Source organism: Narcine bancroftii, chromosome 1 (genome assembly GCF_036971445.1).
Source record: "Narcine bancroftii isolate sNarBan1 chromosome 1, sNarBan1.hap1, whole genome shotgun sequence".
NCBI lineage: Eukaryota > Metazoa > Chordata > Chondrichthyes > Torpediniformes > Narcinidae > Narcine > Narcine bancroftii.
The window spans coordinates 28,370,272-28,387,008 of NC_091469.1; the positions used below are offsets into that span (position 1 = coordinate 28,370,272).

At 36.8% G+C, this 16,737-nt stretch overlaps 1 protein-coding gene across 1 annotated transcript in view; it reads right to left on the reverse strand.

The window, feature by feature from the left end:
* Window positions 1-16,737, reverse strand: part of LOC138756661 (protein shortage in chiasmata 1 ortholog) — a 241,433-nt gene that overhangs the window by 204,637 nt on the left and 20,059 nt on the right. Inside the window, exons 2-4 of the mRNA XM_069923047.1 lie at window positions 10,194-10,268; window positions 5,251-5,380; window positions 764-854 (exon numbers count right to left, since the gene is read on the reverse strand). Of these exons, the coding sequence (XP_069779148.1) occupies window positions 764-854; window positions 5,251-5,380; window positions 10,194-10,241 (269 nt within the window). The 5' untranslated portion in view covers window positions 10,242-10,268. The remainder of the gene's footprint in view (window positions 1-763; window positions 855-5,250; window positions 5,381-10,193; window positions 10,269-16,737) is intronic.

Here is a 16,737-nt window from a genome sequence, read left to right on the forward strand (position 1 = left end):
GTTGCCTGTGGGCTGTTGGAGACTGGCTCATAGGAACTAGGTATCAGGACTGGCGATTCATGAAGATGCAAATGGTGAGGGCTCCTGAAGGACCTCAGGCATTAACAACTTCCTCATCAAGTTCAGGATTCAGAGCCAGAGGCTGAGGAGAGCGACTTAGATGCTTGAAGCTTGGGTACACCACTAGAACAAACTGAAGGCCATGGAGCTACAGAGATTAAAGGAATGCAGAAGGCATTAGCAATTGATCAGGTGGTGGGATCCACAGATGCTTAATACCTCGAAAGGGACCCTCTTTTGTTCCTTTTTCTCTTCTTCATAAGGCGCTGGATTTGTGGTGCCTCTACGGGCTAACAAAATAAGCAAATTTTGTACATTTATGTATATTACAATAAAGGAACCTTAACCCTTACTATTTTAGTCTTAATACCTGCATGTTCTGAATGCAAACAAACAAGAATAGATGTTTCTGTGAATTGTTGTTTGCTAAAATAATAGACAGCCACATAAAATGGTACGACCCAAATTCTTCTCCTTAATTCTTCAAATGGGATGTTACCAAAACTACTGCAGTCTCCAAAATTCCCCAAATAAGAATGAACTCAAACATCTTAATTAGGAAGGGAGGGAGAGAGACCAAGGGATGGACCAAGGAAGACAGAAAGAAGGAACGATATCAGGGGCAATGAGAAAGAAAAATAGCTAGGGAGAGAAAACAAAGGAGAGATAGAATGACCATCACCCTTGTACATTTAGTTATTACCTCTCAAGGAAATTTTCCAAGGTAATATGCTTTTTCCATTCGGTAAGTACAGAATCACAACTCATCAGCTTGCATGTAGAAAATACTTTCCCTGCCATAAATAATTTAGAACATTATGACAATTTCCATTTAGAAGACATCTTTAACATTGCAAAACTGATCCAAGGGCCTCAAAGGAACATTTTTTTTTAACATTGATGGTGCAAATTAAACTTAGATACTTGAAAGGAAAAAGAGAAGAATAAAAGGTTCAAGGTACCTGAAAAAAAATGAGAACATTAATACTAAAATATTGTTTAAAAGGGAGCTACTATTGAGCTGCAAAAATAGCAGTGATAGAGCATCAGGGTTCAATTCTAATCACGGCATGGCGTTTTGGATGATTACATATTAAATAAAAATAGAATGAGGGAGGTTAACGAGAATTGCTGTGGAATACACATGTCTGTAAGTAGTAATAGCATAAATGAGGATTTTATGCAAATGTATGAATTAAGTGCAGGGTTTGGCTGCTTAACTTCTTAGCCCCACCATTTAATAAGACCATGAGTGATCTGATAATAAACTGAACTCTGCATTCCCATCTACCCCACGATAGCTTCCACCCACTTGCAAATCAAACACATACCTCTATCTTAAAGATGTTCTGATATTCTGCTTCCACTGCCCTTTGAAGAGAATTTCAAAGTATCATGATAGTCTGAGATTTTAAAAATTCTGAGGTTTGTCTTAAATGGGTTACCTCTTAATTTTAAACAGTGAATCCTAGCTGTAATGGCCTATTACAGGAAATATCCTCTCTACATCCACTTCATCAAGGTTCCTCAAGATTGTATACATTTCAATCAAGTCTCTTCTCAGGTTTCTAAACTCTGGCATGTGCATGGTTGGACTACCCAAACATTCCTCGCAACATATTTACATTCTTACTTAAATAAGAAAATCAAAATTAGGCACAGTACTCAAGATGTAATTTCAAGGTCATTGAAGCATAACCTCTCCATTTTTATATTCAGGTTCCATAGTAATTAGTTAATGAAAACAAAAAAAACTGCAGATACTGGAAAATTGAAATAAAACAGAAATTGTTGGGGATGCACAGCCTCCAGCCTCATTGTCTCCAATTCTTGCACTGCCCAGTTCTACCTTTTATCCAAGATACGTAAACCTAACCAGCCAGCTAGACTCATTGTTTCTGCTTGCTCCTGCCCCACTGAACCCGTTTCATCTTACTTCGACCATCTTTTCTTCCCGGTCCAATCCCTCCACACCTACATCCGCGATACCTCAATTGCCCCCCATTTCTTCAATGGCCTCAGATTCCCCGAACTGGACCACCTCATCTCCCATACAGAAGGTCTCAAAGCACTTGGTTTCTTTCTGGATTAGAGACCCGACCAGTCACCCTCTACCACCTGGCAGAACTTGTCTTCACTCTAAACAATTTCTCCTTTGACTCATCTCACTTCCACCAAGACAAAGGAGTAGCCATGGGTACCCATATGGCTATGTCTGCCTGTTTGTGGGCTTTGTGGAGCAATCCATGCTGAATCCTACACATGCAAGACACCTCAGCTCTTCCTCCACTATATCGGGGCTGCCTCATGCACCCACGATGAGCTCAACTTCATTCACTTTGCTGCCAACTTCCCCCTTGATCTCAAACTCATCTAGCTGATCTCCAACAACACTCTCCCCTTTTTGGATCTCTGTCTCCATCTAGGGAAATAAGCTGTCCACCAACATATTTCACAAACCCACCTACTCCCTCAACTACACTTCCACAGACCTTTTCCCCTGCTAGGATTCTATTCCCTTCTCACAATTTCTCCATCTCTGCTGCATCTGTCCCCAAGTTGAGGTCGTCCAGTCCAAACCCTCCATCACCATCAACTCAGCCCTTACCTTCATCTCCTCCATTTCCTACTCATCTGCCCTGGACCTCTGAGTCACCAGACATAACAAACCAGGATTCCCCTGATCCTTACCTACCTCCCCACTATCCTTTGAATCCAACACACATCCTCCAGAATTTCCTGCATTTATAACAGGATCCCACTACCAGACACATCTTCACCTCTCTGTTCTATTGGAACCACTCCTTCCCTAACTCCCTCATGCACTCATCACTCCCTACCAATTGCCCCACCCCCAGCACCTTCCCTGATGGCTGCAGGAGGTATCACACTTGCACCCACACCTCCTCCCTCACCACAGTCCGGGGTCCCAAACAGGCCTTTCAAGTGAAGCAACACTTCACGTGTATCCGCAAGTCTGATTTACTGCATCTGAAGTTCCGTCGGTGGCCTTCTCTACATCAGAGTCTGGGCGCAGACTGGGAGATCGCTTTGCTCTGTCTGCACCAGTGACAGGGACCTCCCAGTGTCCAACCATTTCACTTCTGTGTCCCACTCCCATACTTACATGGTCTCATGTACTATTCCTCCAAGACCATCTGTAAATTGGAGGAAGAACACCTGGTCTCTCCAGTCAGCCAGATGGCATTAACATTGACTTCTCTGCTTTCTATTAACATGCTCTACTTTCTCCTTCCCTTTCCAGTCTTCTTTCCCTCAGCTCTCCACCTCCTTCTCTCTCTATTCACCTAGCCATCTGTAATGGAAGATTTAAACCATGTTTTTTACTTTTGCAGCCTTTCCTTCTGCAAGGCTGAGAACCTGCTTGTTTTTAAGAATCAGCAGACATAAGCTAAATTCCACCGAGGGGCCAAAGATGCAGTTATCTGACAAAAAAGACATCTGTGTACCAAGAACATTTAATTTTCCTAATTGTTTTGGTCACAGACTGTCAGAGGCCTAGCCTTGAAGCAAAATAAACCATTGTATTCAAAGTGATAAGCTTAAAATTATGTTATTCGATAGAAGCCTAGGCATGCTAGCTTGCTCGCTTATCTTTCTTACTGTGCTGGGAATAGGTGCTTGGGTAAGCAATTTTTGGGTAATATAAGTCATGGTCCTGCTGCTGAAGTTTGAGACTCTCCGAAAGGTGGCAACATCTCTCAGCAAGAAGAAGAACTTCTAGAGTCCAGCCAACGTCCCGGTTGGGGAAGGTGGAGAAGCTGCTACCGACGCCCCGACAACCTACTACAAGTGTGCAGTCGTTGCCTCGTTTCAGTAGTTGGGAGCAGTCCAGGCGTTGATTAGTTGGGAAGGACTAGCATATTGTAGTTTGAAATCAGCTTTTGAATTTGTAATAAACATTTGCATAAACTGAACTGCTCTCGGTGTGTGTGTCTATTTTCTTTCGGTAGCTCAAACACTGTGACCAATCTAAAACAAACAAAGTGAGAGGTACAAGTTTACCCAGGACACCATCCCTCCTCCCCCACTTGCTGCTGTGTCCTCCCTCCCTTCTCCACTTATTACCTCTTGCCTTTAGGGACTTTGCTCCTCCTCCCACCATTCCCCCTTACCTTTTTGTTTGGACAATTGCCAACATTTTTCCATTCCTTGATGAAGGGCTCAAGCCCGAAACGCCAGTTATGTATCTTTGCTATATAAAGGATAATTTGACCTACTGAATTTCTCCAGCTCTGTGTTTTTAGTTCAACCACAGTATCTACAGACTTTTGTGTTTTACTTCTAACCTATTAACTACTGTCTATATCCTTCATCCCACTTTCCACTCTGCTGCCAAATGACTTGTACCTTAAAAAATCTTAACAATGTTTCAAATTATGGAATAAGGGGTGAAATTAGCTAAAAATATTAGACATGAGGTAGAAAATAAAGGACAATAGGTGAGGAAGAGGAAGCAGATAAAGCTTTAGAGATTTAAAAATACAACATGTTGAGGAGAAAAGTTGATGTGCTCTAAAAAGTTTTAAAAAATGACTTTTCATTCAACAATTATAGATGAACTACCCAAGACAATTTCAAAATCACGTAATGAATTAATAAACCCAAAGTTAAAGAAATTGATTAATAAAGTCCTTGAGCTGGCATCTTAGAACCGTTAAATATACTGGGATTTCTGAAGGTTTTTGAAGAATTGGAGATGATGCAAATGTTAGAAAGGACCTAAATAATTTAGGAAGTATCAATTTAACTTGTGCAAACAGAAGACATTCACTTAACAGGGAAAAATAATTGAAACAATTCAAAAAGATGAATGCCTGCACACCAAAAGGGTAGTATTAAATGGTCAGGAGTACCCAAAAACTCAACCAAATGGCAATATTTTTATTAGGTTCAAACAAAGCAATAGTGCTCCATGAAAAAATCTAAACACAAGCAAATATGACAAGCAAGGAGTACCACTTACTGCAAGCACATTTAAAATATACTTAATTGCAGCTAAGAGGCAGTCCAGAAAGAAAGGAGGCAATGATGCAGTAACCTGAACAGAAGAACAAAAGCAGTCAGCATGTGGAAGGAATGTTGATTTGCTCTTTGACATATTTCTAGGTTATTTTCAATCCAGTGACTCAATAAAAGAGAAGAATAATGAGTAGATATGACAGTTACCTCGAGTCCATGGCCTCCTGTAAATGTCACTGTTCAGTCTACCTTGGTAACAATACTTGTCAGAATGATCTACACTAAGAGGTGATGGAAGCAGTAACCAATTTACTGTCAGCTTCTGTCTGGTCAAAATCTACACAAGCAACAAAAAATTATTATTGATTATTCATGCAATTGATTTATCAAACAGAATGCAAACCATACAAAACAGAAATGTGTGAGACATTCATGTGAAGTTCAAAACGATGTGGCTTATTACCATGCCTGCAGAACATCCCAATACATTTGACAGTCAATTCATTACTTTTTAAAGTGAAATTGTTGCTGTTGCATTTCGCTGAAGCTTGCTGACAAACATTGGTTTCATTTTTAAATTGTTTCTCAATTCTAGTCTGATCTCACAAATTTCTTTCCAAGTAATTTACACCAACTGTAGCTCTCTGCTCCTATTATTCTGGCTTCTGGATCAATTGTAATCACTCCCAACACTTGCATGTGTGCCTTCAGCTGTCAAGACCCTGAGTTCTGGAATTCTTTCCCTAACTAATCTCTTTTTTCCTTTACAACACATTAAAACTAATTGATGCAACTTCTTGACATCTACATTTATTCCATCTGAAGCCTCTCAGCACCAGACTCTTCCATGTGAATATTCTTGGTAATTATCTTGAATGTTTTGGTATATTAAGTTGCTAAATAAATTGAGACTGTCCTAGTTGCATTCAAATTCTTAATGAAATTTGAACTCCATTCTCCAAGGTTCCTCTTGCCTACCATTTTAAATTTCCATCACACCCCCCATCTGAGACATGCTGCACATTATAACAAGGCCCACATAACCTTGAGAACAACACTTTATCTTCCATCTGAGGATTGTGCAACCTTCCAGACTCCATATTAAAGCTTCCAACTTCAAATAATTCACTTTCCCTCTTTGTATCAGAATTGGTCATTTATTTCTGTGATATTGGTATACTTTTTCTCCATTAGTACAGCTTGTTATGCTATGCATGACCCACAACCCTATACTTGCAATGCATCGTTCCTGTTCATTTATCAACTTCTAACTGCCCCCTTTAATCCATTTGACCAGAGGACCTCTACAACATATCCCAACGGCAACCCTAACCTCATCTAATCTTTGATCATCCCAATCCCAACCCTCACCACTTTCTTGACAACTTAAAACTAACTTGTTCTTTCAACCTTTTTTAGTTCTGATGAAGGGACTTTATCTGAAATATTCACTTTGATTCCCTTTCTACAGATGCTGTCTGACCTACTGAATGTTTCCAGCATTTTCTATTTTTATTTCATATTTCTAGCATCTCCATTTTTATTTTAACTGTCAATAGTGTTATAGAATACTCTGTACTGAATGCTACTTCATTAAGTGTTCAAGTAAGAAAAATGTCCTTAATCTTAAATATACACCACATTGTGGGTTATCATCTTTTTCTGGATGGGGAAGTACTTCTCCACTTAACTTTCTGTTTAAGGCTTTTAGAGTCAAGTTCAACAACTTGCTTTGTTTTGCAAAAAAACGTGTTAGCCAAATATGAAAGTTATTTTTGATTCTCCCTTCTTCCTACTGTATGAAAATTAGATTGATGTTCATTTTTAATTTTTTCTTTTTCAATATTTTTATTAACATTGAAATATCACATCCAAAAATACAGAGTATATACAGATATGTTAAAACTCAAGAAGATACATTACACTTAAATCATATAATTTCATCCAAGGTACCCCGCATTTTAATCAAACAGATTATATTGTATTAATATTTTATTATTAAAAAAAGGAAAATCTAAACCCACCACCAAGAAAGAAGCTATTTGGCCAAAGAAAAAAAGACAGAATTCTGATCAGAGATAAATTACCTCATTAATCAACAGTTCTACCTTCATGACAAATCAAAGATTAGAAAAGTAATTCAAAAAAGGTCCCCACAATGTTTGAAATTTTGAATTCAAATTGGAAATTGAGCATCTAATCTTCTATAAATTGAAACATGACATGATGTTATGTAGCCATTGAGCATTAGACAGAGTAACATTCCTCCATCTGAGCAAAACCACCCACCTAGCCATGTTACATTCCCCAGCAACAATTGAGAGATGCATAAACGAATGGGTTAAGTTTAACACAAAATTTATTAACAAACTAACAATAATAGAATTAACCCAATAAATTTAACACCTGAACACAAATCTTAATGAAAACTCTATATGAACAACATTATTATACAGCGTATGTGGGGGGGGGAAAACTAGATCATTACAGTCCAAGCTCAAATGCCCCCAAAAATCAAATAAAATTCCAAAAACCAAACCTCCAAGTCAGTCATGTCAAGTAGGTCAGTTAAGAAGGAACAGCTCACTTATCTGGTCTCCATGTTTGGGATTATTTGTTTCCTTGCCCATTGATCTTTTAGTTTGAAGTTGTATCCATATAGACTCACAACCCTGTCAGGGAAACAGGAGTCTTGCTTGAGTTTCGAATGTGGCAACACCTTTACTTCCTTCATCTGGGAACTTTCAGTGACCTTCTAGTCACCACACAAGGTTCACGCCTACTACGCCTTCCTTAGGGTTATCAAGTGACCTCTGTCGCACGAGTCTTTCAAAGCCCTCTTTAGGGTTAACAAGTGTCCTTCAGTCATGCAAGTCCTCTCCTTTGGACACCCTGGCTTGGTTGGTCACGTGACTCGTCACACAAAATCCTCCTCTTGAAAGGGGACAGGAGAGGCACTGGTCAGTCCCACGCACACCCTAGGTATCAGAGTTTCCCAAAATGCTGTCAAGTCAACAATGTTAGCACCTATGGACAAAGTAGCTCAGTCTTCCTTTTCCCACTGAAACTACTGGGTGAGCACAACATACAACTCTAGACAGCAGTTCTAGCACCCGTGAACAAAGCAATTCAGCGTATTGCATGCTGAAGCTGCTGGATGAGCACACACAGTCAAACCAACTGTCTAACTGCCTGAAATCCAATCCACCGACTAACCTCTCCAAAGTCAGCACACTGCACTTTTTAACTGCCCAGTGTGTGCCTCCAGCTCTATCCATGGTGGAGAGGTTAACAGCCATAGGCTCGCTCTCCTGCAAGCCCACAGACTTCCAGCCTGTGGTTCCATGCTTTGACAGCTGTCAAGGTTCCCTAGCGATAGCCCAACACTACTGTAGCTCCTAGCAGCTGTCAAATCCCCTGCAGTAGGTTCAGTCCTGTCTTCAGTCAAAAATAAAATTGTTCAAGATCTATATCACATAAGATAAATAAAACCTAATGCATGCAGTTTAGATGCCATTAAAGTTATGTCATTCTCTCCAACAATATCAAATAAGAGCAGTTAAGGGATTAGGTTTAAAATTAACTTTAAAAAGTGCAGAGAAAGTTTGAAATACTTCATTCCAATTATTTCTCACGACTCTGTCATGTCCAGAACATATAAATTAATGAAACATCTCCATTGTTGCATTTATCACAATGAGGAGATACATCCGCATAAAAACAAGATAGTTTGACTTTGGACATGTGAGCCCTATGGACTACTTTAACTTGTAGGAGAGAGTGGCGAGCACATAAAGAAGAGGTATTAACCAATTTGAAAATTATATTCCAAGTTTCTTCAGAAATTAAAAGCTGTAGGTCCTGTTCCCAGGCTTTTTAAATTTTATCTGAGGGAGCCTCTCTTATTCCCAAAAACATATCATAAATGTTATATATTGAACCATTATAGAAAGGTCATAAATTAAAAATTACATCAATTATATTCTTTAAAGTAATTTTAGAAGTTTTTGCTGTGAAATTGTTGAAGTTGCTGTGCAAAAATGCTGAAGCAAATGTTTTGGAAAGTAAGTTGCGCTCCCATATTCACAAATTTTACCTCTAGAAATTATTCTTGGCTATCTGATTTTCATTTTTTTTAAATTAGATTGAAGCATAATAGTAATGATTTAAGAAGTTTAATGTGCCTTTTCTTATTATTTGGATCTGTACCATTTTTTCAAAGCCCTTGAAATAACAGATCATTGATATTTCAGGTTAAGCAATCAAGTCAGTAGTCCCTCTGCAAGTCACTAAGAACAGAGAATAATAGGTTTATAATCACTTTTGTGGAGATTAAGAAGAGCACTGAAATAAAACAAAACCAACATTCTCCTTCAATACTCACAGCAGGATTTTAAGTGATAAAGCACGGTAACAGGCCCTTTTGGCCCACAAGCCTGCCCCACACATATACACCCATGTGGCCAATGTATCCTTTTAACCCCATATGTCTTTGGAACGCGAGAGGAAACCAGAGCACCTGAAGGAAACCAATGCAGTCATGGGGAGAACATACAAACTCCGTACAGGATGCAGCAGATTTGATTCCAGGTCACTGGCACTTTTACAGCACTGAGCTAACTACTACACTAAATGTCCCACCCCTCATCTCTCCTTGTATCTTCATCAACTGCCATTGGGACACTAAAGAGGGTTACTAATAAATAAAAACTTGGATTGCTATAAAAATTATGAAAATCTCTATCTAGATCTATGGTAGCAAGAGCCAATCTACATTCAGCATGATTTCACAATCAATAATATGAAGGAGAAAAAGAAACTTGTCTTTTTTTGTGATTTTGTATGGATAATAAAAATTGAACAGGGGATCAAATAGAACTTTCAGTGTTGACAAATATTCAAAACGGTTGACTCTTTCTCATACTGAAAAGTGTCCATGTTGGTTTCATCGTTAGAAATTAATTTTGATTGGGAAGGAAACCAACCAAATTGCATTAATTTATTTAGGATTCTGGTTGATTTTTATGACAGCTGTAAATAAATTAATCAGTTCAGTGTACTCCATTTATATATTTCAAATGGAAAATTTTAGTTTTCCAACATGTCAAAACACTTACTTCTTAAATAAAATAAATATTCATTCCCTTTACCTCATGAAGATAGTCAACGGCATGATAATTAACTGCTGTAAACATCATGAACTTCTATGAGTTGTCAATGTGTTCCTGCATTATAGGTAGAAAGAGTCAACATTTAATGTTGTTAAATATAAATTTAAACTGCCTTTTTAGCAAACATAATTAACACAATCCACAAAATGTAACTTAGACATGTTAGAATTCTTTCTTATTAACAGATCTATTAAATCAAAGTTGTAAATTTTAAGTGAAACACCACAGTAAACAATGAATACAAAAAATACAAAATTCAATACTACATTCTGCTAAAGGTGAAATTCAGCATTATTAGAAATACAGATGCCAGGGCAATCACACAAACTATACCAACTTGTTTTCTGTTTATATCTCTTTCAAAAATGTTTCAAAACTAGTCAGCAGTGAATAGCATTTGACTGATGAAATATTACAGTAAAACCCCTGGCATACAGCACCTATGGGAACTGGTAAATCCCCATTGGTAAATAAACATATTTTCGAGTTGCTTGAAACTTACTCTTACAATACTGAACTAATAGATGTGCATTAAGAATAAACAGTTTAAAAGACAAAAATGCTTGTATAAATTTACAAACAAAGTATTTTACTTTATTTTCAGTCACATGTTTTGAAAACATTTAACCATCAATGCATCTGCAGGTTCCTCCCCTCCACAGAGCCACCCAAAGGTTTTTGGGTTGCTTCAGAGAACATTTAATTTTACAATTTTAAACCCATGTATTTTTTACTTATTAGTTTATTCTTATTTATTTTAATTTTTTAAATTTATTTTCCTCAATTTTTTTACTGATTGCTTGAGGCTACCAGTTGCTTGAATTCCAGATACCAGGGGTTTTACTGTAATACACAAAATAATAGTTAATTGGGCATAAATGCATAGATTATCTATTCTGTATGATATCATAGCAAACCAAAATCAACATTGATTCAGAATGTGAAATGTCTCAACCTTTTCTTAGTGACATCAAATGAACAATGAAAATTCCTGAAGTGATCAATAATTTCAAAAGCCTTTGACAAGGATTGTCGCACAAGATTAGCAGATAAGATCAAAGGTGGTGGAATTCAGAATGAATTTGGGAAAGGAAAACAGCCACAAGATAAAAAGATCAAATTTGGAAAGGAGGTAACTAAGGCATGGAAAAAGATAGGACAGGGAAATTGTCAAAACAGTTTTATGGTTAACAAAACACAAAGGTTGAATATTACTGAAAGGCACACACAAAAGTGAAACAAAATCTTACAATTTTCTAACATCTTTTACATCATCCAGGTGGAGCCTTGGGACATGCCCTGAGAGCCTGCGCTGATCAACTGGTAGACACATTTACAGAGATCATTGATCTCTTTGTACAAATGGTCAAAGTTCTCACTTGATTCAAGAAGGCCACAATTAGACAGAATTAGAATTATTGTTATATAATGGAAATATAAAGAAATTTATCTCAATGATGTCTAGGTTAATACAAATGAAAGCCTGAAAAATAGGGCTTCATAGTTCTAGACAAAGATGGGAAGTAGATTTTAATAAACAAATAGATAAATGAGAATGGATTGGAATATGTAGAGAAAATATGAAAAGTACAATAAAAGTGTAATATAGAATGGTACAATATAATGGTATCTAATACCATACAAGTTAAAAAAATACTTAATTTTTACATTTTAAAACCACAATTACATCTAATACCAATAAAATTCATATACAGAAAATATATATACATATATATATATATATCCCAAACCCCTCTCCCTGCCCATTACTGCCCAACATCCCACCCTCCTTCCCCTACTATATTCCACAAAGGAAAGAAAGAAGATCAACATTTGTACATATATTATTCAACTTTACAGCTGTGAAACCAAGAATTATCACCAGAATGGTCTGAGAGCTCAGATCTTCAAACCAACAATTTGCAAGTATGGGCTCCATACTTCGAAAAAGATATATTTATCCTATAAATTATATATTATCTTTTCAAGAAGGATACAAGATTTCATTTCAGTATTCCCAACACCAAATCAGATTTCCATGTACGGGAACATGATCCTTTATCCGGACATGTAAAATCCGGAAAGTTCCAAAATCCGGCAAGTGGGGACCGGCGGTCGGAGGAGGCGACCGGGCTGCCGAGGTACCGGTTGGGGGAGACGGCCGGGCAATTGGAAGGGGGTGGGGGTGAATATGGCAGAACAATTCGGGTGGGCTTTCCGAAAATTGGAACACACTGTCCCCCAAGGGTTCCGGATGAAAGATCGTGTACCTGTAATAGCTAAACATTTCTTAGATTATAGCTAAAGCTAAACAAAAAAATTCAACTTGATACATAGTTACTGGTAATCTTAATTTTAAACTAATCATTTTAATATCTCTAATAAAAATAACATTGGGTCAAACTGGAGCTTAAATTTTAATATTTTTTCCATGAATAATTTAACTTGTATCCAGAAGGTCTTAACCTTAGGACAGATCCAAGTTGAACGAAGAAAAGAATCTATCTCTTTACCACATCTAAAACATAAATCTGAAGATATTAAATTAAATCTTTTTAGTTTTGAGGGCTTAAATATAATTGATGCAAAAAATTATATTTTGTACTAGTCTATACCTTACATTAATAATCTTAATCATATTATCTTTACATAAATTCCTCCAATCATTTTCATCTATCTTTCTATTTAAATCAGCTTCCCATTTTTAATCTTGATTTGAATTAGGCAGTCTACAATTTCCACATTTTGTATGAGCCCAGAGAACCCATAAACCCAGCAGCAATAGATATTCATAAGGACAAAAGGTTACTTAAACAAAAGATGCTTTTAATTATCTTTAAACATGAAAATCAAACTTTAACTTATCACTATTAACTTAACCCCCTTCTAATTCTTAGCGCATGTGTATGTAATGTGTGTTTAAGTTCAGAAAAGTTATTTGGTTCACAGTCTGATCTCACTTTCTCATTCCTCCAAGTTCACTGGTTGCAGGCAATTCTTATACTGTGCACAGAATTTAACATTTATAAAGTTCACCAGGCTTTGGTGCTTGAAAGGTAAATGGTTACCACTCAGGAAGGTTCTTGTCGGTTTTCAGAGAGATTTGTTGTACATTTATTTCCATCAGCCTCTTCAGTGTCTTGCCGAAGAAACTTGCCCCATCAGGGTTCTCTTTCAGGTCACCACAGAGTACTTTTTTGTTTCTCTTATTCCAAGTGGAATATTAGACAGCCATTCCTCTCCTTTTGCATGAACCACAAGGGCTTTGACCAGGCCATCTTCCAAAAGGTTTTCCACAAGCTTGCCAGCCACTTCTGCTGGCTGTGACACTGTACACGTGATCTCTGTTTCTCTCTCTCTGAGAGAAAGTCTGTTTGATTCTCTCTGCCTGCAACACCACATGACCCTCTTAGAACAACAAGTTCTCTTTCAGACAATCTGCGGCTCCAACAAGATCTTTCATCTGTTGCCTTTTGTAAACAACAATCCATTAGTGAAGTCTCTTGAGCACTCTTCAAAGCTCTTGCAAAAGCTGTGGAGCCGATATGTCTAGCATGGGGCAGAGCTCCAATATTTCAAATAAGATCTGTTTTAAAGTGTTTGTATGTGACCTACTCTAACAAACCTTTCCCAATTTATCTCCCAAAAACATATCTATATACTCTGTCATAATTTTCAGAATTCTAATAAAGCTGCTCAATTGAAATTTATTAGTGGAATGTTTGATTTAAATAAGTCTTCAGTATGGGCAAAAGCAGAATTAGCTAAAATTGATGAGATATATATGCAAGTATTTATTTAAGTAGAATTCAAAATTGTTAGTTGGTAGAGACCCACTGATATTGAAACATTTAATTGAACTATAGAATAAAATTGATTTTGGAAAAGGTATGATTTCATCTAAAATGACTATATATCAGAATAAACCTTTTCCTTTTACTGTTAATAATCAGTTTTTAAAGATATGAAATCAATTGGGGATGTATTTCTTTTTATCAAATGAAGGAAAAATATGAGATTCTTTATACTTTTTTTGTAATTATCAAGTAAAGGCTTTTTTAACTGAAAAGTTAGGCTATAGTTTAAAATTACCTACACAATCTGCTTGAGAACAGTTACTTACTAAAGGAGATAAATAAGTTTATTTCTAAGATGTATAAATTATTACAAAGTAAAATGCTTAAACCATAAGTTTAAAAAAAATTGAATCAGACTTTTTCTAATTTATGTTTTAGATGTGGACAGGAGATGGAACATTTTTGCGTTCTACTTGACAATGTCCTAAAATTAAATCTTTTTGGTTAGAAATGGGTAAATTATTAGAACGAATAATGGGGATTAAATTACCATAGGACCCAATGTTATTTTTATTGAGTTATATTAAGAATATTGAACTCAAGTTGAAATTGAATATGTATCAAAAGAAGTTCATCCAAATTGCTTTAGAAATAGCAAGAAAATGTAATGCCAGAACTTGGAAGTCTGACACAGATTTGGCTATAGAAAGACAGCATGCTGAAATTCAGAGTTGTATACCACTTGAGAAAATGACATGCAATTTAAGAGCTAGTATTTACAAAATATGGGTGTCAATATTTCAATGAAGCTCTGAATTTCCCTTTCTCCTTAAGGTCTCAGTATACTATAAGAAACTTTAAAGTATAAGGTACCCCTCTTGAGGGCCTCTAATCCCTTTAATATTTTTTTTTAAATCTTTTTCTTTCTTCTTTGTAGGGGGATAGAGGATGGTATGTAGGGAGGTTTTCTTATCTTTTTCTTTTTATATGTCATATATATTTATATTCATTTGATTTATTTTTCATTATGTGGTTTATTTGTGTGGTTCTAAATTTATATATACATTTTTTTTTAAAAGGCCACATTTATACCAGTACCAAAGAAAAGCATAATGATTGCCTAAATGACTAATGGCTCTGACATCCACTATTATGAATTGCTTTGAGAACAAGTTAATAGCTCACATCAACTCTCGTCGAACAGTCAGCCTTGTACCACTTCAATTTGCCAACTAGCCAAACAGATTCACAGCAGGTGCACTTCCAAAACTCTGTAGCTCACATCAACTCTCGTCGAACAGTCAGCCTTGTACCACTTCAATTTGCCAACTAGCCAAACAGATTCACAGCAGGTGCACTTCCAAAACTCTGCTCATCACTAGAACAACTGTACGCCAAGAACATCGACATTAGACAACTGTTCATAGACTATTCTCTACCTTCAATACCACAGTCCCCATCAAACTCCCCAAACTTCAGGATCTCACCTCAACAATAAGACCCTCCCTCCACCCCCTGCAATTGGATCCTCAACTTCCTGTCTGACCACAATCAGTGAAGATGGGTAAAAACATCTTCTCCTTGATCACACTCAACACCAGCTCTCCTCAGAGACATGTACTCAGTCCCCTACTAAACTCCTCTACACCCACAACAGTACAGCTCAATCCATTCCAAATTCATCTGTAAATTTGCTGGCAACACCACAGTAGTGGACCAGGTAACAAATAACAATGAGGCAAAATTAAGGAAAGAGATTGAAAGTCAAGTGGCATAGTGCCAAGATAAAAAAAAATCTTTCTCTTAACATCCGTAAGACTAAGGATGATCAACTTCAGGAGAGGGAGTAGACCATTTACCATATTAATGACAATTAAGCTTTGGAATAAATATCTACTGGGACAAGCAAGTTAATGTGACAGAATCAGAATTTATTGCCATGAACAAGTCATGAAATTCAGTGTTTTGCAGCAGCGTCATAGAGCAAACATTCATATTATAATCATCTTACAACAATAAGTATATAAAAAAATAGTAATATTGGAATCTGATAGCTTTAACTTGTTATACTTAGGAAGATCTTTGTTGGTTTCAAAGAATATTCGTTGTTCGTTGGACACACAAACTGATCTCCTTCAATCAGCAACTGAATTGTTCCACTGAAGAAACTTGCCACCTCTTGGGTTTTTTAAAGGATAACCTCTTCTTCCAGGTTACCACAATAAGTTTTTATTTTTCCCCTATTTCAGGAGAAACACAATAAAGAGTCACAACCTCTGCAATTAACTACAGAGATTTAGAATAGGATGAACTCAGAACTCAAAACCCATCTTGAAATGGGGTCTTGCAGCAAGTCTGCCAACTTGCAGCCTTCACATAAACAGTTGCAGAATACTCTGACGAACAATGGATGCTTCTCTCTGTTTGCAAAACTACTTGGCCCCTCTTAGGACAAACTCCAATCAGACATTATAACTCTGGCACCAGATTAAAGCAAAAGAGTTTGCAATTCTTGAGCCTGGACACTGTTCAAACATGCTGGTCCATTAACACCTACTTGTGAACCTCTCACAAGCACTTTCTATTGTCTCTGCAAAGTCAACTCCATGGCAAATGAGATGTTTGTTTGTGAAATGTGACCTGATTACTAAACCTCAAAATCTTAGTTTTAAGATATATTTTAATCATAATTTTATTTAACTTATTCTGTAACAGAGGATAGATGC